Below are 23883 nucleotides of genomic sequence, written 5' to 3'. Positions count from 1 at the left end.
CAGATCTGTTATGAGCTCAAGTGAATCAGTGCATCACAGTTCACACCAGCTGTGAATCTGGTCCTGACAACCCAAAGAAAGTATTTTGGTGGGGTTACCATGAAGAAAATTTTAGAGATAACAGGTCAATACAGAGAACATAGGACACCCCAGCAGATTAAAATGCATAGAGGCATGTTAATGTTTAAAGTAATTTAGGGCAGTATCAAGAAGGTGGCCTGCCTAAGGGCCAGATTCAGACTTCTTTACTCAGTTGAGTATCCTCTCCACATAGCCTTGCTGATTGACCAAACTGCTACTGTGTAATGTGAGCAATAAAGTCTGGTCACAAATAATCAATACAGACACTAGTCAGGGTAAAAAAAAAAAAAAAGTTTTAGACCCACATGTGGGTTTCTTACTAATTTCTGTGCCCATGCTCTGGAATGGTACTCAGTTCAATCCATCATACAAAAGCCTCAAAAGATAATTATTCTAGTATGTTCCCTAAGCCAGAGAGATGTAGGGAATTTCTTGTGTTTTAGTTCAGTGAAGGCATTCATTGTTACATTGAAAACCTGTGGGAAAGACAGGTAGGTCTTTGATGAAATATGTTTGTTCACACATGAACATGGACCAGTGAAAAACTGCAGATGGACATGCCACAGCCTGACAGGATGGTGTGTTGTGGATGCTAAATTAACCAGTAACCAGTAGTTCATAAAGCTATACCACCTTCAAAGAGGTCTCCATAAGAAGCCAAGGGCTGCAAGCCAAAATGTTGCCAGTGAGTAGAGTTCTTCATCTCCACCCCTGCATGAGGGAGATGCACGCTGTCACTGGGATCTGTCAGCCTGTTCCCATTTCTCATTTGCTGACTGCTCAAGAGCAGTAGGAGAGCAGAGTTACCAGACCCATGCAGTTAGCAGAGCAGAAAGCAAAGACACATAGTGGCCCCAAAGGCAGCCACGATGCCAAGCAGCAAGGCTGCCTGCTTCCCAAGGGGTCAGAGCGAGAGAAGTGCTCTGCCATCGCCTGCCCAGGCAGGAGCACTGCAGGGTGCCAGCTGCAAGCAATTCTCTCAGAGCTCAGGGTCCCTCATCTAAACATATATATGTTCTGCTGCTTGGCTGGTATGGTGGGAAAATGAACATTTGTCACAATGACTGGCAATTGCAGAGATTTTCAGTCAGACAGTACCTTTGAAACTGATGACACAAAATTGCCACTGGAAATACTGATAACTCTAGAAGTAATATGAATCAAATTAGTCCTTGAAATACTGAAATATGCATTTTTTACAGTGTGCACTGATGTATAACTCTATAGTCTTCACATCGTCCATGCAGAAGCAGTAGGATCAGTGAGTTGCAGTGGATGTGGCTCTGGGCACAGTGCTGCTGCTGCTCACACAAAGTGCCATTTGACTTCAGCAAGAGCTACAGCGAATGGTTTGCAATCCCTGGTCCATGTGAAGACTTTCCTCATCACTATATGTTACATCATCCATCCCTGAAACAAAAAGGCTGTGTCCTTTTTTAAGCCTCTGCATGGATGAATCTTTGTACAAGTTTATTCAACTTTTTACTCAGGTAAAGCTTCCACTGACACAGCAGAAAATTTATCTGTTGAACATATGAGTAAAACACAAGTTAAGAGTAAAGGAACTTGTAAAAAAGGAGGGGGCTGCTTTCAAAATGTTTAATGTCTGAAGCAATTCCAGGAGTGGGAGATGAAGAAAATAGAATAGAACTATTTAATCAACAATGCCTTTTCCCTATGCAATAAAAACTTGCTAAGGAACAGAACTCTAAGTGGCACCATTTCTTACTTCCTTGCACTGCCTCAGAAGACTTTAGTGTGTGGTACAAAGCAGAAGAATCTGCACAGCTCCTAAGAGGAAGACATAAAGCTTTTGCTTTCTTGATCTACTGAACAAAACATGAACCCAGTGCTCCATTATCCTTTGGTCAGGCAATTCACAAAATATTCCTGTCCAGCCCTGGTAACACTGACACATGAATCTCTGTCTCATGACCTCAATACTCTCCAGACTGGGTTCACCAGTCGCCTGGAACATGGGGCCCCTCTCTGAGTGACTGGCTTGGATCTTAAAATTAGTGGGTGATAAATGGAGGTAAGCAGAAGAGTCACTGTTTTTGCGGATGCATCTTCCATTCTTCTTGCACAGGACTTTGCTACAGAGTTTGGCTGCCGAGGTCACATTAATGACATAATGTCCTAAGGGTCCATCAATGTATCGTTTCACAGTTGAACAGCTTTCCTGTAGATAATAAAAGGCCATGACACATTTCTCAGTGACTTGCATTATGTCCATATTTATTATATATAAGAAGATGCTAGCACAAAACTCTTCTTGGCTGTAGTAACCTGTTGAGATAAATCTTGTTGGATTTATATACTCGAGTAATCTATTGGGCTTAAGTGATCTTACTTCCATGGGTAAGATTAGCAAAATATTGACATTTATTGCCTGTATTGTCTATTTGGGTGCTTGGTAAAAATACATACTATTAGACTAGAGAGGAGTCCCAGCAAACAGAAGGAGACTTTATATGCTGATCTGAGACTAAGTAGTTTCTTTAGAAGCGATTTCTGGTAACTGCTTACAAGGAGCAGGGCATGGGATTAATGGGTTTTAAAGCACATATTGAGTCACGACTTTGGTCCTGATCTTTCCAACTCCTTCAGTTTACAAGGAGACACATAATTTTCAGAAAACAGAACAGAAGTTGCTGTAATTGTGGCTGGAAAGTTTCAGTTCAGATTTCCCTCTTCCTTTGCCCAAGTCAGTGGTGCTTTGCCAGAGGCTTCAGGAGGAGAGTAGGCTGCATGAAAAGCAGAGTGGGCACCAAAGCCCAGCCCAGGTTTAGGAGAGGGCTAGCCTGCTGTGTCTCCTGTGAAACCTCAGTGCAGCCTCCTGCCTCCTCCATCACTTCAAGAAGGATTATTTGTGAAATCCTGAAGAACCTGGGAGGAGGAACTAGGCCTTTTCTTGTAGTAACATTATTTTTCATGTGTTATTTCAACACTGGTGACCAAAGAAAATGACCCACCTCCAGGCTCCGTTCTTTCTCTGTGGATCTGTACAAACTGCCACAGATACAAAGTAGAACACTATAACACAAGCTGTGCTTATATTTGTATGTTATTGCTTTAAATCATGCCTCTTCTAACCTGGATTAATTATTCCACAATACTGCAAATGACCTACCCAAAGCAGTGTGCTCTGAAGCAACAGGACTTCTCAGCCTAATGAAAGTATAGAATTAACAAGACCTGAAATTAATACTAAGCCATCATCCTCAGTCACTGGCTGATGACATCAATAAAGATAGATAGGTGCTATGGAGTGTGGTGTCAGGGAAGAGGCATTGAAGTGATTCCTAAATACTAATAAACGATACAACCTACCTTTGAGCTGGCATATTGCATACTGCCCCAGAGGACAACTCCAGCTGCTCCCAAAGCTGCACTTTCACCAATGGTATTGACCAGATCCGTCTGAAAAAGAAGGCCAAAACCAGACATCGGGAAACTAAAGACATAAAAATAAAATTTAAAAAAGACTAGGATATCGGCATCTTTTTTTTTTTTTTTTTTTTTTTTTTTTTTTACCCACAAAGGAGACATCGGTCCTGTGGTATATTCTTCACAATAAACTTGCTGTTTAGTTTAGAAAGCTCTTTTGTGTATCTCCACAGGTCTGCACAGGTTGCATTCATGAGTGTAACTAATAAATAACAAAATCATTATAGTTTATTCACAAGGTGTCCTCCAGCCAAGCTGGTCAAGTAAGAATTGAATGATCTATTTTATCTATCAGTCTTTGAAGTGATTGCTATACCTACGTAGGCATAATTTTTGGCAAGTGATTTTATAAACATAAGTATGATCCCATGTCATTAGATCACCCTTATAGTGTCTAATTTCAGTTGATAGGCTTTAGGCAGGGGTCTATGCTTTAGCCATGCCAATACTGTTACAAAGCTGCTGTTCCTACTAGCATGAATGCTGATATTCCAGAAAACATATCTTTGAAAAACAAGCCTCTCCCGGTGATAGATAGTGCCAAATGAGGAAAAAAAAAAAAAAAAGCATGCATGTTAGCATACTGACTTAACCACATCCACTTTTAGAGATGCACCGATAAGCGGTCAAGTTGTAGAGATAGTATCACAGCTTTACCGGAGCACAGACCATGTGTAGAACAGGAGTTACTAGTGCTTTGCCAACAACATAGCAATATACCCTGCGCGTGTCTTAAAGCCATTCCCTAAGACCATGAATACTGTGTCTAGAGAAATGCAATTAAATCTTAGCAGATATGGAGGAAGAATCTTCTTCCACTCCTAAATTTCAAGGCACTATCAATTACATCTAAATCCATTTCCATCTACAATAATTGATTGAAAAGTAATTCCTGATCAGTGTTTGTAATGACAGATATTACAATATGTCTCAATGTGATGAAGACACAAAAAATTCCTTTAAAATCTCAATGGTAGTCTTTGATACAGTCTTTTCACTTCTTTTAGGAGAAAACAATCCAAAAGACCAGCCAAATTATCACAGTATGGTGATGTCACCTTAGAAGTGCAAAATTATAGTGGAAGAACCATATTATTATTGTTAATTACTACTAAATAATTTATTTCACTATGTAAGTGGTCCTGTTGGTTTAAAAATGCATACTTAAGGACTTCCCATTCCTGAAACATTTATGGCCCAAGAGATATAAAAGAAGCACAGATAAATGCTTTGGAAAAGGGAGAATCCACTGAAGAATTGAAGACAATTACAGAGAAGTCAGAGTGAGCAGTGACTTTGACCCTTAACTAAAGGTTGGACAAAGCAGTGCAGGAAAACCTGCAGAAGTCTGAAAGAGTAGAGCTTGCCTACTGGCTTTTAGTGTAAGGTGCAGAGTGATATAAAGTATAATTGGTCTCACCTTAAGTTTGTGTTTCTGCTGATCATCCAAGCAGTCTTTTAGAGAATGTGATTTCTCTTACAAGTATATAGTCTGGTGTTAGTTTTATAAAAGGATAGTGGTGTGGGCTGAAGGTGTTACTTCCATGTGGGAAACAGTGAGGGTTTTTTTTCCCATGGGAATTAATTTATCAGTAAAAAATAAAAAAAAAATAGTACGTGAATTAAAGATCAAAATACCAAATGTTAAGAGAATGTGAAGTACAGCCTGACCTCTTGGTAATGAGGGTTCTCATGCTTTCCTCATCTGCAAAGCATTTTAAGAAGATTACCCAGATACAAAGGCTAGACTGTAGTTCTAGATTATCCATATGATGACTGAGTGATGTACCACTAACACAGTTCAGATCTAATTAATAAATTGACACCTTTTCAGAGAGCTGATATAAAAAATCAATAGATATTTAACATTGCTGGATTAATTAAGACCTGAGCAAACCCTGAAATACATATTTTTGTAAGTAATATGCTTTAGGATTTAGTGTGCTTGACCAAGTCAGTAAATCTAGTTTTTATTCCCTCATATCCCACACCTTTCTTTTGTTACTTTTAGAGACCATTTAGATTCAGATCCACAAAGGGATTTCAGCACTTCACCTCTAATTCATATGGATATAAAATATTCAAAACCAAGAGCATCACCCTTAAAGCTCACCTAGTCCTCTGGGTGTGTGAAGACCAATGGCACTGATAATTTCACAACTGAAACTCCCAAGGCAACTACGCTTCCAGTTTCCCACACACCTAGAATTACCACCTTAGCAATGCTGAGAAACCCAGCACTTTTCTCAGGCTAAGGCCAAAATCTGGCATTTGATTGGAAGGTATAGTATTCTAGGGCTGCTTAAGGGACTTTGGATGCTGGTAAAAACAGCAGTTCACTACAAAAAAAAATGTATGTGACTTCATTTAAACAATCTCCTTCCACCTTACATCTCCTCTTTTTGTATTCTTTAAAACAAACATGGAAAGCTAAGAGTCCTCCCCAGGAAGAAAGAGAATTAGAATGACATGGGCTGAATTTTTCTCTCTTCCCCCAAAGATTAAAAGATACATCATCTCCAGCTAATCCTGGAGAGGGTTATCTTCATCGTGAGGTTACAGATCACATTTAGAGGGGTGCCATTTCTGTTTCTGATGCCATTTCACTCTACACCAATTCAATGAAGATTAAAAGAAGCGCAAGAGAAACAAGTGGGAACCTGACTACACCTTATGATTAATTCAGCTTAATAATTGGGTAACTTACAAGGAAAGAAGTAAGATTTCTGACTGTCATTTCTAGGCATAGTTCCATCTTTTACTGAATGACTGACTCATGTTCAGTACCTCAAAAGCCATCAGCATAGAAGACTCTTGCCTTAATAACCTATGAACAGAAGGTTGCACCCTCTCTATTTTTGCTCTCTCATACACTTTTTCTTTTATCTGGTGATTCCCTAACTCCTTCTTGGTGTCTAACACAGGGTACTGGATTCATCCTGAGCAGGCTGGGAAGAGAACTGAGCCAAGAATTCCCACACCAGAGGTGGGTGCTCTGGCCACCAGACAGTCACACAAAGAGGCAGGGTTAGAAAATACGTTTCACTCCCCATTTAGGTATTTTGAGAAAAGGAAAGGTAAGTGCCTCTCATAATGGCTAAGAGTGGCAATTCAGGAACAGAGATAGGGAGGTGCCTCCCTGAAGCCCTGAGTGAACCACGAGCTCCACCAGTGGCCTCAGACACAGCAGTCCTGCTTTGGGGACTGAACCTAGTGCTGCTTCTCACATAGCACAGCATGGCATTAGTGGGGGCTCACTGGCATGACTCTTCTGTGTGAGTGTTAAGAAGTACCTCATAGGGAAGAAAACATGCAAGTTTAAAAAATTTTAGGTATCATTTTAATTATGAGCATCTTGGCATTTGTCTACATGGGGAATCCTATTTTACTCCTTGTATCAGACCCTCATCTTACCATGTTAGAGGACTGTCCTGAAGAGGCAACTTTAAGGGTCAGGTGACACTTAGGCTTCTGGTATTTCTCAAAGTGATAAACAAAGGCTCTTTCCTTCTGATGCTCATTCTCATTCAAGTTTTTTGGGGCAGTGTGAGATAATCAAAGATCCTCAAGATTATGCTGGGCTATTTCCGAGTGGACAGCTGATTTGGCAGAGAGGAGGAGGGTCTAGTTTCTATCGATGCTCCTCCATATTTTGATCAGCCAAGTCACTGCACTGGACACTAAAAAAAATAGAAGGTGAGCTAAATCGTTTCAGTTTTGCAGCCTGAGAAGAAACAGGACAGTCAGTTCTAGTTACATGTTGCGGAAAGAAAAATAAGTACATCTGGAATCTTTCCTTTAAATTTTGGAGAGTCTTAATTACAGACATGCTTTTTCTGTATTTAGGAACGGTAGTGCAAGCCTGGCATGGTTGCAGAGAATGGTCTCTGTACACATACACACCTGGTCATCAGATAAAACTATCTATAGGTGAACGAGAGAATTGTTATCCATTATTCATCACTTGCTAGTTGTCCTCCTGCTTTATTAATGACTTCAGCCATCTAGTCAGGAAGCACAGATGCTACTCTGTAACTTCGCTCTCCCACACGCTTAGTAGTGAATTGTCAAGGCAGATAGTTTTTAAACACCCAACAGATGGCAAACTGCTTACACGCATTTCCAGCAAATACAGAAACCTTTCATAATGATTGGGATCCCAATTCAGAATTTATAAATTGTTTCCAAGAAAAAAAGCAGGATTTATTTCTCAGATATCTTATGTACAACTCACCTGATTTCCAGGTGCAGTCAGAGTGGAAGGTACAGCATACATAGCTACAGCAACCATTTGGGACCTGGGTCTTTTGTCTTTCTGAAGGTCTGCTAGACCTCTGTCTCTACCTCAGTGACTGACTGCCAACCATTCTTTCTATTTTCTTCCACTGTGATGTTTACTGTGTACAGAAGGGCTTACACGCTAGGCTGGGATGTGTCAACAATTATTTCTGTCGGACTAGAATGTCACAGCTTTTGCACAGCTTAATGGAGCAGGACAGTGGTTCTCCTGGCCCAGTCTCTGTTCAGAGCCCAGGTATCTATTGGCCTGCTATGTCAATTTTTTCTACGGCCATTTAGCCTGGATGTCATTGTACTACAGTGGCTCCTTTCCTTGTCATAGTCATGCACATTACTGTTGGATCCCAGAGGTTTCATGCCTTGTTTGAAGGTTTGAAAGCATCACTTAAGGGCATGTCATGGGTCAAGTGAGAAGCTCCAGTGCAATCTAAAATCTGAACACATGAACCATATTTAAAATATCTTCTGGGTGGCTTCTGGGCTATGAAGGGAAACAAGAACATTATTTTCTTGATCGTTCCTATTTATAGTTTTCTTAAGTGCAACCCTGCAAGTTCCTGGTAGTCCCCAAGATGTTTGCACAAATAATGTGTATAGTCTGGAGACACGTCAAGCCCTGTCCCCATGGCTGCCTGCAGATCTGGGTACTGTCCTTATTGGAAAATATGTAGTGGAGCATAACCCAAAGATGTTTTTCTGGCTGTGCAGGGACCTTCCCTGGCTGCAGAACTGTAAAGTGATCTTTAAAGAATCCAAAAGTAAATGGCTACATGCAATTGAAAAACAAGACAGTGAGGTAAAGAGTGTAACTTAAGAGGAATGTCACTCCAAAGTACCACTGTACTTAAGCTGAAAATAGCTTAAGGTAAAACAGTAACTTTATACTGGCACAGATTTTGATCTCGTGCATAACTGGTAACAACATGTTTTCATAGCTTTCAGTAACATTCATGGCTATTTTATATCAATCTATTAATTTCTATTATAAAAATGTATTATTGCATCCTGCATCTGAAAAGTGCTTATTTATTTCATAGCCTGAGTTCTTCAGTGAAGGTGTTCTGGGTAAAATCCTGCCTGTATCAACCTCAGTGGCTGCTTGCCTTCAGTGGACCCAGCCTGGCCTATTTATCCACAATTTCTGAGTCAGCTAGGACCTGCAGTTTCCACGTCACACAGAAAACAGCTCCAAAGAGTCCCTGATTACTAAAAATGAGGCAGACAGGATTCATGATTGCTTCTGTGTACCATTTGCTTCCTGGGGGCAGCCTGAAACACTTCTAAGGATGTAAAGGTTCCACTGCACCTCCCCAGCCCCAGCTCCAGGCTGAAGCCACATGTAGTCTGTGGTTTGCTGGACTGACCATTACCTTTCCCCTTGCCCCTTCTCTCCCTTTTTCTGTTCTGGTTTGAACTTGTCTCTGACAGCAGGAGAAGTGAGCTGTCATTCAGCTCTCTGTAAACCAAAAAGAGAAAGCAGCCCCAGACACCCTTGGCTGTTGAGGGATTGTTTCCATGAGCTCCCTGCCCCAGATTTCCTCCCCTCCCATGGAATTGATAGTGATCAAAGAAAAACTTCTGTCAATTTGGACAACTGCTAGAGAAATGAATAAGCATGTGCGCCTCTCCATTACATGCATAAACAAAAAGTTAGAGCCACAATCGTTATTCCGTATCCAGAAAGTCTGGGATTTGTACACTATATTTTTACCATCAATGATGTGGCCACTATATATTTATTGCACTTGATCATTGGTTGAAGGAACATTACATGACTCAAAAGCTTGGTTTCTTTATTAAAAGAACTCCACAGTGTCAGCACTAAATGTTGGATCATGAAGGTATTTGAACTTGTTGCACCTCTGAAAAGTGAGATGGCCAGTGCTCATCTTGCAGGAGTTGGGAACTCCAAGCCAGACTAGTTTACTTGACTGGTTTATTTCTATGCTGAATGAATTTACATTTGGATAAAGAAACAAAAAAACCCCTGAGGCTCCTTTCTCATGAAAGTTTATCTTTCCATTACACTAATTAGTCCACAAAAATTTGTCAAGTTCCTTTCACAAGCTGTCCTGAAGAATTAAAATATCAGAATGAATCACTTCCTTAAGGAAATAATTTCTTTGTACATTCTTTCTAAATTACCCTCATTAAACATATACAATGTTATCCTACAGTAGACCAAAGCACTGCAATATTAACTCTTGAATGGTGCATAGTTTTGCACTGTCACTACAGTATTTCCTTTTACAGGGCCTGCCTTAAACATGAAAAAAATAATGCATAAGTGCTTTTATACAAGGAAGACTTTTAGACAGTATTTTTTCTGAGAGGCTGCTTCTAATCTCTAAATTTCTAAAGGCTCTCTGCTTACCTCTGTTAAAACATGAAAAGTATAGGCATAAAATGGTCTGGAGTAAACAAACACAGGCAAAACGTAGTCTTTTCTAGCAATTGAGGCAACACGTATTGCCTCCTTAACCCGATAGTGAACAAATTTTAGTGCGTTTGGACTTGACTTCAGTATATAATCCAGGTATATAGAAGGGTAGAGAGCAGTGCTTTCCTTCCACAGCCAAAGCAGGAGGTCATTGCGGAAAGACTCAATGGCTGGGCATTTCCCCGTGTATGTTTGGGGGTGTTCTTTGTAATCATAATTGTAGCAGTCTGGGTAAAGATAGTAACCCCACAAACCATTTGGCCTCATGTGCTCAGCCAGAAGGATGGTGGTGTTCATAAAACTCTTGCCAGCATTTTCAAATTCCTCTTTAGCCACTTTCCTAATTTTGTCCTCTGACCATTGAGGATGCCGTCTCCTAACCATCTCAAGAGATTTATTTCTATAAATGCTTTTATTGCCCCAGTTCCTATCCCACTGGGGTCTCCAGTTTTCCCAGTCAATTACTGCAAGTCCCTGAAATTTCTTCATGGGTATGCAATAGTCTATGTCAGACTTTGCTTTATTAAGGTGTTTGATAAGACTTTCATTCTGGGGAACCCCTCCATTGACAGGATCTCCGTTATCTGAGTAGTAGGGATAGTATCCCAAATGAGTGTGATAGAAGATTGTCACATTGGACCCACTCAAAGTCTCATTGGTGTTGGATACAATGTCAAAAACACTGAGATCCAGGTCCACCTTGTACCGCAGCCTGCACTGCTCAGTCGGTGCATTCCAAACAACCACGAAAGGCTTGTGCAGAACCAGAGGGGCCCGTGCTGGCTTCAGCAGCTGAGCATCAACCGTAGTAAGCAATGCCATCACTGCTAACCATTTGACCCAAACATCCATGGTAAGTTTTTTTCTGGGAAATTGTTATTATGTATCCTTGAAAACAAAAATGAGAGAAGACATGTTAGAAGGGCAGTGCGCCACCCCAGAGGCAGATAGGATGACAAAGGGATGTCTTTTGGTTGCTTTTGTTAACATTATACCCAGCGCAAACGGAGAAAAATGCAAAACTGTGATCCTGTAAAAATGAAGTCTAGTTTCAAATGCTTTGAAAGACTTTTTGATAGACTTTGCTGCCCAGAAATATGTTCTGATGCTCAGATTTTTTTTGCTTTCCTTCTCACTCAGACACCTCCCACAGTTGATTCAGACCTTTCCTTAACAATTATTTGGTCCCTGATGTCTACAAAAAATGAGTTAATAAAAGAATAACTTAAAACAACAGTATAAAAAAGAATCTGCTGCTCATTTGGGTTTTCAGCTTCCAAGTATGCTCTGCTATGGTCAGTCTGACTTGCCTAGAACATCATCACAGTGGGACTAATGCCTTCTTTACTATTTATATATGGTAATGGTTACAATACGAAAGGTAATTTAAACAAAGAGTGGACACTTCTATCTCACACAGATTAAACACGAGAACTCAGAAACACTGCAATTTTCAGTATATCTGAAAAAAGTATATTGTTATCTACCCCTGAATTTAATTTTAATTTTCTAAATGAATAGATGCAAGAGTGATAATTAATCTGCAGGCTAGAAGGGTGATATTATTAATAACTTAATGGTTTAAGCTACTTATTATACTGAAAGCAAATTAGATATCAATACGTTAAAGAAAATTAATTACATTAAGTGTATCTGAACTAGCTGGAAAAGCATGTGGTATCTTTGAAAAAGGGACCTAGTCTGTAGAAGTGGGCTTTTACTAGTATTATTTTTTCCTTTAAGGTCTGATGTTTTCCCTGACAGTCACACTGGCCTGGGGAATACTACTACTCTGAGACCCATGAGGGCTGCAGGGCTGCTGGCATCCTGGGCACCCTGGCATCCTGGGCACCCACATCCCCACTTTGCACGCCATGGGGCAGCTATTCACCTGCTGCCCACAGTTGGCTTCTCTGGAATTTGCCCCTGCTACTACCTCTTTCCCAAGAAGCACAGCTCAACTCTGTCCTGGGTTTGTCATTCAGGTCTCTTTGCTGGGGAATACAGTACCTATTGTTGGTGCTGATGAGCAAACACTACATGGTGGGGTCCAGCTGATATATCAGCTTTATGAACATTACCGCATCTATAATATGACATGGTTTATCCTCTCAGTTGTTATCTTCTACCATTCATCTGTCAAGTTTCTCCGTTTTAGTCACATGTTAAATCGCTGCAATCACTGTCTGCATTGCAGGTTCAATTCATGCACTACACATTTGAGTTTTAAATGTCCTGAAACTGGATATTTCCCTATTCTTACATCAATTTTTAATTATTTCTTTCCTTACCTGTAAAGTTAGACCCAAGTTATCATATTGTATTTTTTCAGTTAACATCAGTTAATCACTTAACTCCTTTCCTAGACAAGGAGAACGCTTCACCTCTATCCATCCATTAATTCACAGCTAGGATCCCTTAGGTTTCTTACTTTCCAAACCAATGCAGTCAACACACCACTCTAAAAACTAGATTTTGTAGTACTGCTTGGATATTACCTTTTAATCTGTAATAGGATGCCAAATCTACAGGAAGGCTACATGTACACCTATCTAAATCTGCCAGCAGGCTTATTAAAGAAAAAAAAAATTTCCACTCTTTGAAAATTTGCTGTCTCTCATAAGTGATATAATCCAAGATTTCTCTCTCTAACATTTGTCCTTCCTTTACATTCTTCCACCCTCTGGGATGTTTGGTGTTCCTTTTCCTATCTGCCAATGCTGTCCAGATTTTCTGCCTTTCTGTTACATCTCTACTTTGTCTTTTTATCTCCTACAGAACAGCCTTTCTTTCCTCTGTCACCAGTCTTGTGTTTTTGTGTCCTCAGTCCCAGAAAAGCATTGAGTCCCCGCAACCAGTGGTCTGGTACAAAGAGCACTTTCCCAAGAGGTGGAGGAAGGCAATTTGCATTAAGCAATGGCTCAGGGCAGCGAGTGTAGAGCAGACTGCAAGAAGCCATAAGGCAGGACTCCCCAGGAGTAAGCCCTCATTAGCAAAATAGAGATTTATGTTCCTGTTATTTCCTCACTGTCTCTCTGGATGCCTAAATATAGGTTTAGCACCCAAGTTTTAAAACTTTGCTCACATCCTTGAGCAAAATGGGCCATTGCTGGAGGCCATCAAGCTGGCCATACAAGCATGCCTATTGGAAAGGGATGCCAGGTTATTTTCACTCCACTGATCTGTTGGAAGGAAGTCTTATGTTTGCAACTGGTATTTCTTTCTCTGTTTTCCTGCAGAGTCTTGCATAATCATCTAAGTAATGTCATAGGCTGGGGAAAAAAAAAAACACAAAAACCCCCAAAACAAACAAAAAAAACCAACCAAACAAACAAAGCCACAAAAAACGCCTTTCTCTTCCTCTTTTATAGAAACTGATGAATGTATCACACAGAGTACTTTGCACTTCTTTGATGCAGCAAACTGACAGTACATTTGTAAGTGCTTTTTCATGATTTGGACTGGATTGCTTTGCCGTACATGAGAACAAGCCCATAATATAAACAAATATTTTCTCAAAAAGTGGTAGCTCAGATGAAATGGGAAGAGCACCAGGAGAGAAAGAAAATATCTTTAGTGAATTTCTGTGTAAGAAAAGCTTTGGGAAAAGATCCCAGCTGCCTCTTCCCACAATCCAAATGCTGATATTGTTCAGCCTTGTGTTATTATGTACATATAATTAAATCATTTTGTCAGGTATTAATGATTAATATAGTACAGTTCTTGTCTAGATCTGACAGCTCTAGGCATTGCAACATTGCAGATAATAAATCATACTAGAGATAGGCCAGGAAATAACAATGCAGGATAATTTTAATTTATATTTTTAGTTCCTGGCCAATTCTTGTTGCTGTCCCTGACAAGGCTTTCAATCACAGAATCACAGAAGGGTTGAGGTTGGCAGGGATCTCTGGAGGTCATCTGGTCCAACCCCTGCTGAAGCAGGATCACCTAGAGCTGGTCGCTTGGAACCATGTACAAAACACTAGTGAGAAAAGGAAAATGTTGATCTCAGGACATGTCGAATAATTCTTGAGGGTCTTTTGACTGGATTAACCAAGTCTTCATTGAAGTTGTGAAGAAGCCTAAGCACCTTGATCAGCTGTAGGCATGTAGGAGTCTGCATCTCCAAGCTGAATCTCACACAAAAAAGGCAAGAATCTGTCTAAACCTGTTCAAGCTCTTTAGAAGTTAGGGGTCTGGTCAAGGACAGTCATTCAGAGCCCTCCAGTGGATACTGGACACTTCCCAAAGCCACTATAAATTCCACATTTAAAGCTATATGGAATTAGTCATCCATCTCCATTAACTAGAAAAATAGGTGATAAGTGCCTAGGTAACATACCTGCCTTTTTAGATGGCTAAAGTATCTCACTGCAAATCATCTCACTTTTCTTGCTACTTTCTATTACACACAGGAGACATTGCCATATACACAATTTCTTAAAGAGGAGACAATTCCAAAATATTGTCCTTTGAGAAAGTTCCAATCCAGTTGCATTAATCTGCAATTAATTCGGATGTTATGTGCACATGGGAATTCAATCACAGATGCTTACTTTTTCTTTAAAAAGCCATCTGAAGCCAAGTGAAAAAAGTTTTTAAAGAAACATATAGACCTATAGTTCTGAAAGGGGAAAATAATTTATCTGTTGTTTCACAAATGTACAAAAGAACCTTTAAACAACACATCTTTTATTATAATTTCCACTGCTGTATCTTTGGACTATGGCCTTTTCAGTCTCATGCATGGGCACTAATTGGACTGCTTTAATCCCTATTTTTTAATGAGCAGAGAAACTAACCATCTCTCCTTGAAGCTCATTATCAACCTTGATTGAAATTCTCCTGTTTTTCTGATTCAGTGACATATTATCATGGTTAATTAAACTTTCCAAAGATGTACATAGCTTTCTGAGGCACTACAGTGTTTTCAGAGTAGAATCTGTTCTCAGTGTTTCTGCTCTATATTCTAAATACAAAAATGAATTCTTCGTAAGTGAAAGAAGTGGGGCTTGATCACAAATCCATTGAAGTTGATGAGAATTTTTTTATTGTATTCAGGAAACTTGGATCATGTTCTTACTGCACAATATAACATGTTGTTTTCTATTTGCATCGGTTTCTACTATGCAGTTTAGGATGAAGCGGGTTATGGCTGGATTTCAATACATCCTTTAATAACTGTGGTGAAACTCACCATCTCTAGAATAGAAAAAGCAAGTTAATTTCTTCATCATTTTTTGTAAGAAAGAAATAAGGGAATGTTTGCTTTTCCCAAGCAAATGCAGTTAACTTAGGCCAAACTTTATTTCAACTGTATTTATTGGTCAGAATCCCACTATATTTCCAAGTAGTTACTAACAGCTGAAATAGACATCTTAATTTCACACTTTGATTACAAAGTAAACAGCTTAAAATCAGTAAAAATATAGACTCTCACCCTGAAGAAACCTATTTGCACGTGATGTGTTCCAATACAGCCCAATGGTGTTCTCCAGATTGTCAGTCCTGGTTTTTATTGATCATCCCAGTGTTCTTTGCACTGTAACATATGATGTTACAGCTGGTACTTTTGATTATGATCCATATGTTGGTCATACAGCCAGCCAGCAAAACTTCATAATGGTCAGCAAATGCATCCTCTCATTTCATACTCATCCTTACGCTGACTTTTCAAGGAAGTATAATCCATACAATTAGCTATAATACTATTCTGTGTTTTCACCTTCTGCTGAGTTTAATTGTTCTTGATGCCCAAGGTTATAATCTCTTCTGGATGAGCAGCTCATTTGTATGGACATACTCGCTATTCAGATTTATCTTGCAGGAGTGGGACATTTTAATTGTTTTGACTACCTATGCAGTTTAATGTCAATGGGCAACACGATAAGAATTGTTCTTCAATTAAATAAGCATTTCATAAAACTTATAAATCATTTACTGTATACTTTGGTTAACAGTTGATGTTCTGGAGACTTCATTTTTTTATCATTCTTTACCTGTCAGGTGCAAAACTTACAGGATTACTATGTCATTTTGTACTAATTTTGAAGAAATCACTGTCATTTCTCCAGAGCTACAATAGCAAAGTATGATATAAGGGGAAAGAGATTTTGTGCAGAAGTTGAAATGAAGCACAGAGAGTATGTAGATTTAGACCTAATTTGAAGTAGTATTAAAAAAGATGGTTTATTTGACATTTCAGTATTTCTGAAACATTGTAAAGATGGCCTTAAAAACTAAATTATATTAAAACTCTAACATCTAGAAGCCCATATCCTATGACTAAGTTGGGTTTATCGATCTCACTCCTTCAGTTCCGACAGGGAAGGGAAAAACTATACCCTCAGTTTTAAAACTGTTGAAATACATGCAATGTCGTGTGCAGTAGGAAAGTAAGAACTCATAGACATGTGGTTTTACCTGTGAAGTATGTGTTAGGCTGCACATCTTTCACTGAATTCTGTAATTATTTTAAAATTCAGAAACACACTTTGGAAAAAAAAAAAATCTGGAGTTCCTACAGTAACAGCCACTCCAGATTTCTTCATTAATTGGTATCTGACTAACATAATTTAAAATCCATAATAGGAAGGATGTACAGTTAAATTCTACAGGAAAGGCATTTTTTTCCAAGAGAAAGGAGTCATGCTTTGTGGCCTAAACTAGATTTGCAACACTTTAACAAACTCGCTTTCAGCCTATCATATGTACGATTGACTCCTGTCTTGCAACAGCTGGATGTAGCACTGTACTTTCTTTCATTGTATACACACATTCATTTTAACTAGCATTTCTCATATCTGTAAATAAGCATTTTGCCTGGAAAAGAAATTAAATATGATTGCACTAAAAAAGGAAATTAATGTGACTGAATTGTTTGCATTCCACTGAAGAATGTGCAAAATTGGCAGCTAAAAAATGTCCTTTTTTCAACATAGGCTGACCACGTTTGGGGTAGAAATTATTATTGTGTCTAAGAAATATCGACATTTCAACTGTATTTAAACATTTTTTTCCACCATAAAATCACATTTGAAAGTACCTTGTAAATAACTTGAAAAATCTTGTGCATTGATATGTTATTCTCTATGACCTAGGTATGATTTATATGCACACAATACTCATTTACAAGATACCATGTATTTATCTACACATGTATGAATATTTCTCTGTCTTCTTGGGAAACAAGGGAAAGACCAAATCTGTCCATCCTGTCTCTGTCTTGCTCCCTCTCTGCTGTTATTTTTTTGTTTCAAAATTATGTAAAAAGTCTTACTTTTTCTGGTTCTGTTGAAAAATGACGTGCATTAGACAAGTTGGTAAGATGGACACAGACTGCCTCTCTATCCTGAATCCTTCTATGGTCCAATAGTGTAAAACTGCATTAGAGGGAGATTATCATAGAATCATAGAATACCAGGCTGGAAGGGACCTCAAGGATCATCCGGTCCAACCTTTTTGGCAAAAGCCTGGTCTAGACAAGATGGCCCAGCACCCTGTCCAGCTGAGTCCTAAAACTGTCCAATGTTGGGGAATCCACCACTTCCCTGGGGAGATTCCAGTGGCTGATTGTTCTCATTGTGAAAAATTTTCCTTTTGTGTCCAGTTGGAATCTCCCTAGGAGTAACTTGTACCTATTATCCCTTGTCTTTTCAATATTCACTGTATCCTCACAACTACTGGTTTTGAGTCTCTTAACTCACATTTCTTCCTAATTCTTAAGCTCTATTTCTCAGACTAGATTCCAAGTTAAAAACTGAACAGAAAAATAACACTAAAATGTGTTCAGTCTTCCTTACAGATCACTAAAAGTACAAAAATGAACATATAATTGACTTTTTCCTTTGTAATTCATATTACAGTTCACTTCCAATAGGTGAACAGAGATACCAGGTTGCAAGGCACAAAGTAGCATCCCTTTATTTTTGTGGTTTTGTTTTATGTGAGAAGAAATCCAAAGAGTGAGGAGATGGGGATTCAGGCCTATGCTATCACTGCTGACATTTTTGTGAACTGTGGATTATTCATTTTAAAGCAAATGGAAAATGCCAGAGGACATTCTTGCATGCATATCACAGTTCTACAGTAAGTCATGTTTGGGCCAGAGATCTGCTTAGGCATTTCCTGTTTAGCTTTATTATTTCTGTTATGTGAAGCTTGTGTCATGCCTCAAACTAGAGAAAAGACTGCAAGGAAGCATGGGAATAAAAAGGAAAAGAATTGGTATTGAAAAGATATTAAATTCTTCTATTAAAAACAATGATTCTAGTACTTCATGTGTCCTGGTCTATCCTAATCTACCTGTAACATCTTTGACGGATAGTCATTAGAGGCCACACTCTTACATCTTCACACGCATTGTTTCTTATGCCAAGTCATTGCATGAGTACCAAGATAACTGAGGGCTACTCAGCACGATAAATGGTGATGGCGTTTCACCCCACCCTTGGCTGTAGGACTGGTTTCATAGAAATATAAATCACTCCTTAAACTATTTTCACCCAGTTATAAACCTTAATAAAACCAAGAGACTCGTAACTTTTAATTTCAGTGTGACTTTTCATTTCCAGAATGAAAAACAGAGGTTTTGGTTGTTTTTAAAAGCGAGAAATAACAGTGCAGATTAGTGAGGGGCAGAAACATGGGGCTATCCCAGCTCCCTTGCACCAGTGCCAAACCTGTGGTGTAGTCTGTAGCCAGCTGCATTCATTCTGCTGGGCTTTGCCATCAAAAGTGCTTTTTGTCCATGCAGTTAAGGCTTGGGCTCTGGTCACTTCCAGATCTCACAGAGACGCTTAAAGACACCTGCAGCCGAGTGTCACCAAAGCACCACTGGTAAAACATTTGACCTTTTCCCTTCCACATGTGTAGCTTAGGCAGCCTAAACATCTACTGGTCCAAAGCTCCTGTGCTGCAACAACTCTGTAAATTGTCCCAAATGCCTTCACATCCCATTTTTGGAACCTTTTTTTTTTGGATCTGGCCGTTCAAGGCTGCATACAGCCTGCTCAATCACAAATGGGTGTGTCGCAGTCAGCTTGTCCTTGTTTTGTGCTCGCATGCACGCAGTGGAGACTGCCAGGGCTAGGGATTTCCTTCCCCCCTGGCTCTTCTCCCTGACTGCCCTACTGCCTTTAAGACAGGGACCCAAAACTGTTTTTCAAACATTAATTCTGCCTGCTGGAGAGAAAAACGTTCCCGATTGGGATACCGAAACTTTTCAGTGATTTATTAGAAAAACAGTGACAGAAGGAGAATTAAGATACAGGTCGTGGCTCCCGGTACTGTGTCAGTTAAAAGACTGCCCTGTCATTTTAAATCACTGCAGATTATTGGTGACACTTTGAATACCAGAGAAAGATAAAGTAATATGGTTTAAATCTGTCTGTGCAGTAGAGGGAGATTAAACATATATGTGTCACAAACAATTTTTCAATTGCTAAAGGATTGAGGAAAAGAAGTATTTTTTGAGTGGTTGAAACTATATAAAATCTGGAGTATTATACCAATTTAGGTATCTAATACATGAATTTGGAATGCATTTTATAGAAAAGCTTGATGTATTGTTATTTGCAGTTCCATTCCATCTGCTTCTATTGCATTATAAATTGGAGACAAAAATATTTTAGAAAAAAATATTCTCAATATTTAAAGTTGTAAAGTTTATGTTAAAAGTATTTATATGCAATTTTAGTATTTCTTTCTTCCCAGTATGCAAATAATAAAGCGGAAAAAATAAATTGGCATTTTTTGCTTTCTCAAGGAGCCATATTGTCAGAGCTGCTAAAGCTTTAATTCCCTGAATAATTAAGACTAATATCTTCAGCATCACTGTTCTTCTGGCTCTGGCCCTTGATGGGTGAAAATAAAAGTGCCTACCAACTGTATTCTGAAAAGAAGTTCCTACTGGTTTATAGATTTTTCCTTTGAATTTATTACTAAACACTTTTAACTGAAGATCATGAACATTAATTGGCACTAACAGAATATATCCTACCTTCTAGCATGTAATTTTAATAGCTTCTAAGAATGTATGAATAGGTAATACTGTATAATATATAATGCATGAGTTTACATTGTTGTGGAACAATTAAAATAGTTTAGCTTCTTTCACACCATCTGCTTAATGCACATATTCATTTTCTGAAAGTTTTATTGTTATTAGGGGCACTTCTAAAAGAGAAAATTAAGTTGAATTGATAACATAGAGAATCCTTACAATCAGGCCTTGGCTTTTTCATGAGAAAATGCTGTAAGCTAAATTAACTTTAGCTCTCTTGAAAATAAATTCTGCTTTCAGATGGTGTAATTCAAGAAAATTCAATTGAAATTAATTGAGGGATGTATATCTGGAAATATTCCAGCTGAATTAATAGAGTTATTAAGCATTTACAATCTTGTGAGAGGAAAATGTGTCCTTTAGTCAGCTAAAAACCCCTAATATGTTTGCAAATGCTTAAATCAGTTGTGTATTTCCACTGTAAATCTCTGCTTGCAGTAAATAATTCCTATTCTTTGGATAACACAAAAGGAAATATTACACTTTGCCGAACAGAAACTCAGGGCAATTTGGAAAATATGCGTAAAGCATTTGAGGTGAAGTTAACTTCAGACTTCATTTGCATGCCAATACACAGCTTGTCTGGCATCTACATTGTCTCATATAAATGAATTAAATTAATCTCTAGCTCTAAAAATAGCCAGCACAATATATTAACACAAATCATTAATAAACAGAACTCACTGACAAACAAGTAACTTCATCTTCTTTTGGGGTCCTTTTGAGATAATTTAAAAACACACTGCTTGTAGGTGATTGACTACCTTACTGTGAGTCATCTTGAAACAATTACCCGGAATGTTTTGCTTCTAATGAAAGAAGGTTTTTTTATTTTTCATACAGGATTAAATACATGACCAACATATGAGTACTTTCTAGGTGTGTAGCGTTGCATACACAGCCCAGTGCATTTAACTATTAAATTCATTAATTAAACTCTGAAATACCTTTAAAGTCAAAACAATACTCTTGGTTTTCAAACGTGAATTTTATTCACAGAGAGCATTTCAAAATCAGTTTTCTAATTTAAAATGGCTGTTACACATTGGAGTGTAAAGCACCAAATAGCTATTTGACAGAAAAAAAAAAAAAATCTAGTCCAGAACTGACATGCTACAGAAAATAACACAGAAATCCTTTCTAATCAGTAGACTACACGCAGATGTGAAAACTTTATCTTTATTGATTATTAATTAAGTAAATAACATGGCACTTACCTCTATGAAATCAGTGAACAGCAGAAAACTTTGGTGGAACAATTTACAGCAGCTGATGTGTTTGCCCACGGAATGTGCTCTTCCTAATGAGTGGGCTTTTAACTAATGAGAAACTGAGGGCATCTGAAGATAAGGGCAGAATTTTACCTCAACACTGATCATGTCATTGCAAAATAAGTAAATAAATTCATTTAAAAGTTAGCGGTATTGCTTGTAAGCAGCCTGGCTCTTGCTATAATAATTTTGTATCACCTACTTTTATGGCCTGATAAGGGAACAACTAGACTGCTGTTTGAGAAGAATTGTTGTGTTTTGAGAGTTACATGCTCTGGACTCAGCAGCAACAGACATTAACAGAAGGGACAGCTCAGTCACCGTGGCACAGGGAGAAGCAGGGATGTTTGCAAAAACGAGTAAATAAGACACTTCAAGAAGAGTTATTTTAAAGAACTGGCTGGACTCAAAGAGTTGTGGTGAATGGACTTAAACCCAGTTGGCAGCCGGTCACAGGTGGTGTTCCCCAGGTCTCAGTGTTGGGCACAGTTCTGTTTAATATCTTTATCAATGACCCGGATGGGGTTATCGAGTGCACGCTCAGTACATTTACAGATGACGCCAAGCTAATCTGGGCTTGATCTGTTTAAGGGTAGGACGGCTCCACAGGGGGATTTGAACAGGCTGCATCAATGGGCTGAGGCCAATTGTATGAGGTTCAACAAGGCCAAGTGCCAGGTCCTGCACTTGGGTCACAACAACCACATGCAATGCTACAGGCTTGGGAAAGAGTGGCTGGAGAGCTGCCCAGTGAAAAAAGACCTGGGAGTGTTGGTCGACAACCAGCTGAATATGAGCCGGCAGTGTGCCCAGGTGGTCAAGAAGGCCAATAGCATCCTGGCTTGTATCAGAAATAGTGTGGCCAGCAGGGACAGGGAAGTGATTGTCCCTCTGTGCTCAGGACTGGTGAGACCACATCTCAAATATTCTGTTCAGTTTTGGGCCCCTCACTACAAGAAAAACACTGAGATGCTGGACCCTGTCCAAAGAAGGGCAACAAGATTGGTGAAGGGTCTAGAGCACAAGTCTTATGAGGAGCAGCTGAGGGAATTGGGGTTGTTTAGCCTGGAGAACAGGATGCTGAGGGGAGACCTTATTGATCTTTACAGCTACCTGAAAGGAGGTTGTAGCAAGGTGAGAGTTCATCTCTTTTCCCAAGTAACAAGTGATAGGATGAGAGGAAATAGCCTCAAGTTGTGCCAGGGAAGGTTTAGATTACAGAATTACGGAATTGTCTAGGTTGGAAAAGACCTTGAAGATCATCCAGTCCAACCCTCAACCTAACACTGACAGTTCCCAACTACACCATATCCCTCAGCGCTATGTTGACCTGACTCTTAAACACCTCCAGGGATGGGGACTCCACCACCTCCCTGGGCAGCCCATTCCAACACCTAACAACCCCTTCTGGAAAGAAATGCTTCCTCATATCTAGCCTAAACCTTCCTTGCCGCAATTTGAGGTCATTACCTCTTGTCGTATCACTTACTATGTGTTAAAGAGACTCACCCCCAGCTCTCCGCACCCTCCTTTCAGGTAGCTGTAGAGGGCGATGAGGTCTCCCCTCAGCCTCCTCTTCTCCAGACTAAACACCCCCAGTTCCCTCAGCTACTCCTTGTATGACATTTGTTTCAGACTTTTCACCAGCTTCATTGCCCTTGATTGGATATTATGATAATTTCTTCACTAAAGGGTTGTCAAGCACTGGAACAGGCTGTCCAGGGAAGTGGTTGAGTCCCCATCCATGAAGATATTTAAAAGACATGTATATGTGGCGCCTAAGGACATGGTTTATTGTGGTGGACTTGGCAGTGTTAGATTATCAGTTGGACTCGATGCTCATAAGGGTCTTTTCCAAACTAAGTTATTCTAGGATTCTATGATTTGGGCATAAACCTCCCTAAAACTTAACCTGAAGCGTTCAGTCTTTACTATTCCCTGGACAGGACACCTGCAAGCGGACCCCAGGGACTGCCAGTTCTTGATTCCAGCAGCTGAGTGCCATGGGATGGTGTGAGTGACCAAAGCAAGGTAGGAGGGACCAGCATTATCGCAGCACCCTTGTGTGCTCCTCAGAGCCAAAGAGGCTGTTAAAATGACTCAGCATGACAACAGCTTAAACAGCTACATCTTACTTCAGTGATCAGTCAACCCCCCATCACAAATATAGGGATGGATAAAAGGAATCCCTGCATACAGATGTATGATGGTCAAGGGCATTTGTGTATCATAACAGTGTGGACAAGGAGGTCAGAAATGTCCACATTCCCATGTGG

General features: G+C 39.4%; 1 protein-coding gene across 1 annotated transcript; it reads right to left on the bottom strand.

The window, feature by feature from the left end:
- Positions 1 to 14: 14 nt before the first annotated feature.
- On the bottom strand, positions 15 to 21926 carry LOC113491527 (hyaluronidase-1-like). The gene is made up of 4 exons (XM_026868509.1): positions 21554 to 21926; positions 10205 to 11158; positions 3415 to 3504; positions 15 to 2263 (listed from the first exon to the last, which is right to left on the bottom strand). The coding sequence occupies exons 2-4, from the start codon at positions 11120 to 11122 to the stop codon at positions 1835 to 1837; spliced, it is 1437 nt and encodes a 478-aa protein (XP_026724310.1). The 5' UTR covers positions 11123 to 11158; positions 21554 to 21926; the 3' UTR covers positions 15 to 1834.
- Positions 21927 to 23883: the final 1957 nt, after the last annotated feature.

Source organism: Athene cunicularia (genome assembly GCF_003259725.1).
Source record: "Athene cunicularia isolate RWA chromosome 1 unlocalized genomic scaffold, athCun1 chr1_part2, whole genome shotgun sequence".
Classification (NCBI taxonomy): domain Eukaryota; kingdom Metazoa; phylum Chordata; class Aves; order Strigiformes; family Strigidae; genus Athene; species Athene cunicularia.
Note: the sequence above shows the minus strand (reverse complement) of the source record. Positions and strands in the feature narration are given on the sequence as shown.

Bases quoted from the DNA above. Each gene is read 5' to 3' on its own strand.
- LOC113491527 (XM_026868509.1), bottom strand. From the start codon at position 11,122: ATGGATGTTTGGGTCAAATGGTTAGCAGTGATGGCATTGCTTACTACG. The intron at 3,505-10,204 runs GTAAGCAGAGAG...CTTCTTTTTCAG, and splicing joins CTTTTCATGTTTTAACAGAG to ACGGATCTGGTCAATACCAT. The intron at 2,264-3,414 runs GTAGGTTGTATC...TATTATCTACAG, and splicing joins TGCAATATGCCAGCTCAAAG to GAAAGCTGTTCAACTGTGAA.